General features: G+C 48.4%; 1 protein-coding gene across 1 annotated transcript; it reads right to left on the minus strand.

Moving 5' to 3' along the window:
* Positions 1–546: 546 nt before the first annotated feature.
* LOC102433152 (mammaglobin-A-like) lies at positions 547–3,298 on the minus strand. The gene is made up of 3 exons (XM_006108731.3): positions 3,175–3,298; positions 2,593–2,780; positions 547–744 (listed from the first exon to the last, which is right to left on the minus strand). The coding sequence occupies exons 1-3, from the start codon at positions 3,227–3,229 to the stop codon at positions 706–708; spliced, it is 282 nt and encodes a 93-aa protein (XP_006108793.1). The 5' UTR covers positions 3,230–3,298; the 3' UTR covers positions 547–705.
* Between the last annotated feature and the right edge of the window lie 4,475 nt (positions 3,299–7,773).

Raw genomic sequence — 7,773 nt, forward strand, 5'->3', positions numbered from 1 at the left:
TGTGTGTGCAGGTGTGTGTGTGTGTGTGTGTGTGTGTGTGTGTGTGTGTGTGTGTGTGTGTTGGGTAAGCTATAAGCTGTGGGTGTGGGGAAAGAGTCCTTTGCCTGGGCCTAGTGGTGTCTGGGCCTGCTGGGGGAGTGTTCTGGAGAAGCGGGAGGACATTCAAGGCAGGATGCAGCCCTGCTTTGCCTGAGTCCCCTCTCTCAATGCTCTGCTCCCTCCCCGCACCTCGGGTCAGGGACAGAGAGCACCCAGAGGGGAACCCGGCCCTGGGGACAGGGTGCAGCATGGACTTGAGGACATGGGTGGGTCCTGGAGCCTGAGCACCTGAGCTCGGCTAAGAGGGTCCTGGGGGTGAGGGGCGGGTAGGACACTTTCCCAGGGACAGGCTTCTGTTGGGCTTCGATGGTCATGGGCAGAGCACCCTGAAGATCCTCCAGTCTCATACACGAGTTCTGATCTGAATGCCCCTGTCCCAGCTGTGGGCAGTGCAGTGTGAGTGGAGTCTCCTAAGGTCCCCATTTGGGTCAGTAACCACAGAGAGCCTTGCTGTTGCAGGTGCTTTATTGAAATGAACATGTGGGGGAGGTTTCAACAATTGTCTTGCAGTTTCAGGATCAAAAGGCACAGAGGGGAGCTAAGCTGTGGTTCTGCCATGGAGAGTCACTGTCGGGCCATCTGTCGTCGGAGGGAAGGTCCTGTGGGTCAGTAGGAGGCACACTGCCTGCTGTTGTATATGGTGTCCTGGAAACAGACAAGAAGCACTCACACCCCCTCTCCCACAGGGGCCGTCCTGGAGCACAGACGTGGCCTCTCTTGTTTCCCGGCTGTGTCCGCACCCATGGAGAGAAGCGGGCTGGGCTCAGCCAGAATTCTCTCCTTGTTCTGTCAGAGCCTTTCCCTGCGCATTTCCTCTGCTTTGAAAGAGGCCTCCCATGCACCCGCTGTGCTGCCACTTCTCCGGGTCTCAGCCCAGCAGGAGCCCGTGTGCATCTGGGGGCTGTGGGCCTGCCCCCCTGAGCCTGCCACGTGCTTGTGGCCACAGAACTGAGGAGACACGCACTCGAGGGGTTTGTCTAACCTCCATTTGCAAAGAGAAAGGCCATCACCTGCCATTGAAGGGGCTGCACATGGCTTCAGGTGTGATTATGGTCAATGCCTGCCCCATAAATAGCACCCTTTCACTCTTTTCAATGGACAGTTTAGTCGTGTTAAGGTCCCAACCTCCAGGGCCTTCTCTCACTCAAGTGCCGCTCCTGGCCCTGAACATACCCACTCCCCTACCCTCCCCTGGAAGCCACGCTCTGCCTGTTCCTCAGAGACTGGCCACTGCACACATTACAACACGTGTCCTTTCCTGACGCGCTTATGTTTATCATGGTTCCTGCAGATTCCCCAGCTTGTCAGACACCTGTGTCAGAAAGCTCCTAGTTATGCAGATGTTTATGTCTCTGCTGGGGCAATATTTCTCTATTGCTGCCCTGGACTGCTTGCAATGGGCTGCTTGCGTGGGGAATGAATTCTAGGAAAGTCTGAACCATATCTGTTCTAAATAGAAAGAAGGTCTCCTTGCTTATACTGACTTTTGTTTTCAACAATTCCACCACCCATGGCGGGTTCATAGCCAAGGTGTCCACCTGTCACTCATGGGGCCTTCCTTCATGCCCAGGACATTCAACCACTTATTCTAGCAAACGTGGGTGCTCCAAAGGGCACTGGGAATAGCGTTCCTGAGGGGTGGGATCTGCCTGACATGTCTGATCTTTTTAGAAAATTCTTTTAAAAAAATGTATATTTATTGATTTTTAGGGAGGAAGGATAGGGAGAGAGAGTAATGGAAACATCAATGATGAGAGTCACTGATGGATGTCTCCTGCACCACTTATTGGGGTGGAGCCTGCAATCAGAGGAGGTGCCCTTGACCCTAATCAAACCTGGGACTCTGCAGTCCTCAGGATGATGCTCTGTCCACTGAGCCAAACCGCCTAGGGCTTTAGAAAATTCTTTAAAACGCTTTCCTATTTGTGTTTATCACTCTTAAAGGTGAGGATCCTCTCGAGAACCAGATGTTTGGGGGCTGAGGAGTAGGTAAGCCTTTGCCCACCCACTCTCGTCCCTCATGGCCTTTCTCATATAGAGATTCCACCACGTGAGCAGGCAAACCAGCCCCAGCCCCTTGGATGGCTTTCTGGATGTCAACCTATTCACACTCACCAACAACTACATTCACTGAGATGACATGAAGCGTGATCAGCACTTGCTTTCAAGACATTAGTAGCACCCTAGCTGGGTGGGCCCAGTGGATAGAGCATTGGCCTGTGGACTTAAGGGGCCTGGGATTGATTCCAGTCAATGGCACATGAACAGGTTGTGGAATCGATCCCCAGTAGTTGGCATGCAGCAGGCAGCCGATCAATGATTATCTCTCATCACTGCTGTTTCTATCTCTCTCTCTATCTCCCTCTCCCTTCCTCCTTGAAGTCAATAAAAATACACTTAAAAATAATAATTAAGAAAGAAATAGTATCAAAGTGAGAGCCCGCTTGTCCCTGGCCAGTGCTTCAAGAGCAGGTAAGAAGAAACCCATGTTACCATCATCACGCGGAAATTGCTCAGAGTTTCATTATTCAGGTCGAGAAAGCATTGCTTTATTTTCTTTAGGGCATTTGCAGTGAATTCTCTGGGAATTAGCTGTTGAAGATCTTCGATGTATTGAGTCTTCGACTCTGTAGGATCAATGCTCTTACTGATCACATCCTCCAACGATGTGCAGCCAGAACCTGGGAAGAAAGCCCACAAAACCAGGCTCAGATCCAGAGGACCAACTCCTTGCTGGGCGTAACCATGACGATTGTCATCTTCTTAGCTCCCAGTAGAGACAGACATTCAGAGAGAATATGGGCAATGGTCCGAGTCCTCAATTCTGGGAGAGCAAACTCAGGGTCTTGGATTTTCTCTGAGCAACAAGACATCTGGCTCCTAGTCCCCCCTCCCGCACCGAACGCCCCCAGCTCCCTGGCTTCCACAGGAACACAGAGCCAAACACGATGGAGCCATGAGGAATGAAGACACCAGAGAAAGGAGGGGCTCTGGCCTGGGGCTTGGGGAGCAGGAGGTCTGCAACAGGGGCCCTGACACCAACCTCCCCCAAAGCCTGGCCCTGTCAGCACTCACCGGCATAGCAGGAAAGGGGGAGGGCGCTCAGCATGAGGACCACTACCAGCTTCATGGCTCAGGCGGCTGTTGTTGGCTGGTTACTGGACGTGGCAGGGAAGAAGGATCACTTTGGAGGTGAGAGCCCAGACTCCTCCTTTTATTCTCCTGGCGGCCACTTAATCCCTCCCACAGATGATGGAATGAGTCACAGGATGAACCTGGCATTCGGCCCAGAAAAAAACAGCAAGAAGCATCTAGAACCCAGCCCATCCAGGGTCTATATGTAGAAGCCAAGGAGACAGAGCTTTAAAAAATCTGAGAATTTTCAGTACTGCAATCATGGTAACAACATTAGATGAAATTCATGCTTGTGAAATAAGAACGTAAATTACAGCATTGTGAGTCTGTGTTGTCATTCTTGTGTTTTTCTTATTGTGGTTCTCATTACCTCTTCCTCCTCCTCCAGCTCTTCCTCCCTCGCCACGTGCCTCCTCCCCTCCCCCTCCCCCTCCACCCCCCTTACTCCTCTTTTTTCTCTTCTGCTTCTGTGAAGTACAGAGTTCTACACATTCTGTTTCTGTTCCTCCTGCTTCACCAGTCACCAGGGCTGGGGGCCATAACACCCAGCGCCTGTGGAGGGCAGGCTTTCCTCGCGCATAGACTGAGTCAGCTGCCTTCTGTTGGACAATAGCAATAGCTTCTCCCCTTGGTTGAAGTTTGTTTGTACGAAGACTATCTCAGTAGGTAAGCCAATTTTATAAATTTAGTTATAAATGTAGAGTTACATTTTGTTCAGTTTTGTTAGCTTGAGGGTTTTCTTTTACTGATTCAGTAGATGATGTGAGTAGTAGAATTACTGATGCTGAAGGGAGGCAGAGCTGGATGGTAGGATGATATCTGGGCGCCTGTAGATGTGGACTTGCATCTTGGATGCCACCACTAACCCTGAAGTGTCTTTGGGTAAGATAGTGTGGTTGTCCCTTTCCTTCATTTCTACAACGAGCATAAATAACACCAAGGCTACTTTTGCAAGAATGCCAGACACTCAATGTAGAAACCTAGCACAGGGGCTAGAAAGGGTAATCATGACTAAACCACAGGTTTCATCTACACATTAATGCATCCATCCATCCATCCATACATACATATATACATACATACATCCTTTCATCCATCCATACACCATTTATCTATCCATCCACCTGTAATCAATGCATCCATCCTTCCAAACATCCAACCAGAGATCCATTCATTCATCCATTCAACTATACATTCATCTATTTGTCCATCCACCCACCCATCCATCTCTCCAACCATGCATCCCATCCATCCACCCACCCATCCATCCTTCCAACCATCCATCCAAACATCCATTCCTTTATGCATCCATGTTCATAACAGTCATCATTCTCCTAAGACTGGGCCCTGTGCTTCCTGTCACAGATTCAGCTATAGACACAAGGTAGACCAAGACCTTGCACCTGTGCAGCTTACCTGTAACTGGAAGTCAACAAACAAGCTTTTCATTAAATATGAGATAAAGGAAAGTGATTGTGTCAATGGAAAACCACTAGGGCAGCATCCTGCAAGGAGGTCCCGGTGGGCTATCCCACGAGGACTCTTTAGGTTGTGTGACATTTCCTGCATCAGTGAACATTGAATCCAAGGGACCTTCTGGGGAAGCGTGTTCTAGGAGAGGCAACAGCATGTACAGAGACCCTGAGTGCAGATGGCACTCGGCAAGGGAAGGGAAGCATGGAGAGTGTGGCTCTCGGTGTCAGACAGGGGCAGGCCACCTCATAAGATAGAAAACACACGTCAGTTTAAGCAACAACTGTATGAAGGACCAAGACAGCCCACATGGCTTAGAGTGAAGAAAGAGAAATGGATGAGAGAGCCTGAGAGATGAGCCAATAGTTAATGACCCGTGAATGCATTGTCCTCTGTGGGGATGATTTGGGACCCATTTCTTTCCATCATTCAGCTGCATCCTAAGTTTCCAAGCACAATATTGGTTTAAGAAGAAGCTAGGGCTAAAGAAGGTTATGTTCTTATGTGCGCACATTCTCCCAGTTGACCATTGTTGGCCATCATTCCAAAGGCACCTGAATGACATTCATAATGGAATGGGAGATTTTCTCCTTGAACAGGACTCAGTGAGGACTCTACTGGTGTCCCCGTGGTTATGGACCTGCCCTGTTGTCTGCTGGACATTGGGCCCCATAGCATAAACAACCCCATGTCATGTACAATAAAGTCTGTGTTTCTTTCCTTCCATGTTTTCCCCAGAGCCCACGATGACCATTCTCAGGTGCGACAAAGAACTATAACTTGGCTCACAAGAGACTCATTTAAAAGAAGTGTTCACAAGCAGAAATAGATAAAGCAAAAGGTCTGAATGCTTGTGTTGCTGGCCTGATGGTTTCTGCTCCCAAAGGTCCTTTGACTCGGGTCCCCAAATTAAGTTCAAAAACTGGACCATTGAAATAAACTTTGATTTCAGTGTTGGAGTGACATCTCCGGGGCACCTGCTATGACAGTCCCTGCTGTAGAGGTGAGCTCTTCAGTCAGAGGTGGGACATAAATGTGTGGGTGGAATTATATTGGACCGGTACTCAGGCTCAACCAAGACCTAAGATACACTCACACTAATATTCTCTATTTGAGGTCTTGTCATACTTAATAAAAGTAATAACATTCAGTGAGAGCTATTGTTATTCTCCATGATTCACTGAAAATAAAATCTATACAAGGATCTTTAGTTTATAAGATCCTTGAATTTTTCATTCATTGTAAGTTAGTTGAAGAAATTAGCTCTACAGTATTTGGACACAAGAAACTTTCTACTTTACTTCTCACTGATTCTGTAAATCTGGCTCTGCCACTCCCTTCTAGGGCTGTGGAGACACTAGCCTCCAGGATGTTCTTGGCGGTGAACCTCTTCTTCCTTAAGGACATGCAAATATCTACAAGTTGGTTGGGGAGGTACTTTCCCAGAACAAAATTCAGGAAAGGCTCTGTTCTTAGGGACATCTTGATGGCAGTGAGATGTTTGTTGATTTTGTTGACCAGGCCCAGGGCAGACACCTCCCATGCCTTTAGCCAAGCCTGCTGTGGGGTTTTCATAGGGGGTATCTTTGTACAATGGGAAGAGGCCTGGGCTTGTAGTGAGGCCTGAATTAGTTACAGCCTGTAAGTCCTCAGAACAGGGCTGGGCACAGAGTAGGTGCTATCTACACATCAGCTGCCAGCAATTAATTTATGAACCTGAAAAGGCTGCTCTATTAAACCCTGGTGGCCTATAAGGACCACTGCAGACTATGGAACTTTCTGCTGTACTCCTTCCTGCATATCAGATATTTACATTACGATTCATAACAGTAGCAAAATTACAGTTATGAAGTAGCAATGAAAATAATTTTATGGTTGGGGGTCACCACAACATGAGGAACTGTATTAAAGGGTCATGGCATTAGGAAGGTTGAGAACCACTACTCTAAGAGATCCAGGGATAATCACGTTCAGATACAAGGGAAAAGGTCAAAGTTGAAAATTAAGCACTATAGGGAGAACCAAGATGGCGGCATAGGTAAACACCGGAGATTGCTGCCGCAAACAACCACTTCAAAAATACAACTAAAAGACAGAACAGACATCACCCAGAACCACAGGAATGCTGGCTGAGGAGAGACTCTTCAACTAGAAGGAAAGGGAACAGCAAACCGAGGCTCAGAGGAGGCGCAGTGTGGAAAATACAAAGGTACCGAGGTGCGCGCGCAAAGCAGGCTGGTGGCTGAGGGTGCGGTTGTCGTTTTCAGTCGGGAGGGAGTCTCAGACTCTGGGCTCCAGATCCGGGCGAGTCTCTAGGGACTCAGACTCAGACGGGAGAAGCGGGATTGTCCGGCATCAGTTGGAATCTGAGGGCAGCTTTCTCTTCGTGGTTTGCAGCGGCTGCCGGGGTTCTGAGAAGCAGAGCCTCTAGGAACTGGACTGAGAGCAGCCATAACTGCTCCCTCCACCCGCCCTGTTGATCCCGCCCCGCCCAAGCCCTGCGCAGAGCCATTTGCCGGATCGCCTCAGGCAAAGGCTAGATTAGCACCTCCCCAGAAGACAGAAGTTGTCCACACAGCTGATTCTCACAGCCAGTCAGCCTGGTGGTCAAATCCCTCAGTATTAACTAAAAAAATCAAGGCTTAACTAGAACAAGGCTGCGCACAAAGACCACAAGGGGGTGCACCAAGAAAGCATAAAAAATGCGGAGACAAAAAAACATGGCAGAAATGGAGGATATGGAGCTAAAAAACGCAATTTTGAGGGCTTGCAATAAACTTGTGGAGAGCCTCACAAAAACTAATGAGACCCTCGATGCTACGATAAAGAAACTAGAAATTAAGCATACACGGACTGAAATAAAGAATATTATACCCAATAGCAGACCAGAGGAGCACAAGAATCAAGCCAAAGATTTGAAATTCGAAGAAGCAAAAAACACCCAACCGGAAAAGCAAAATGAAAAAAGAATCCGAAAATACGAAGATAGTGTAAGGAGCCTCTGGGACAGCTTCAAGCGCAATAATATCAGAATTATTGGGGTGCCAGAAGATGAGAGAGAGCAAG

This window comes from Myotis lucifugus, unplaced genomic scaffold (genome assembly GCF_000147115.1).
Source record: "Myotis lucifugus unplaced genomic scaffold, Myoluc2.0 scaffold_3307, whole genome shotgun sequence".
NCBI classification, from domain to species: domain Eukaryota; kingdom Metazoa; phylum Chordata; class Mammalia; order Chiroptera; family Vespertilionidae; genus Myotis; species Myotis lucifugus.

Bases quoted from the DNA above. Each gene is read 5' to 3' on its own strand.
- LOC102433152 (XM_006108731.3), bottom strand. From the start codon at position 3,229: ATGAAGCTGGTAGTGGTCCTCATGCTGAGCGCCCTCCCCCTTTCCTGC. The intron at 2,781-3,174 runs GTGAGTGCTGAC...CTTTCTTCCCAG, and splicing joins CCCCCTTTCCTGCTATGCCG to GTTCTGGCTGCACATCGTTG. The intron at 745-2,592 runs GTAACATGGGTT...GTCTGTTTCCAG, and splicing joins GCAATTTCCGCGTGATGATG to GACACCATATACAACAGCAG.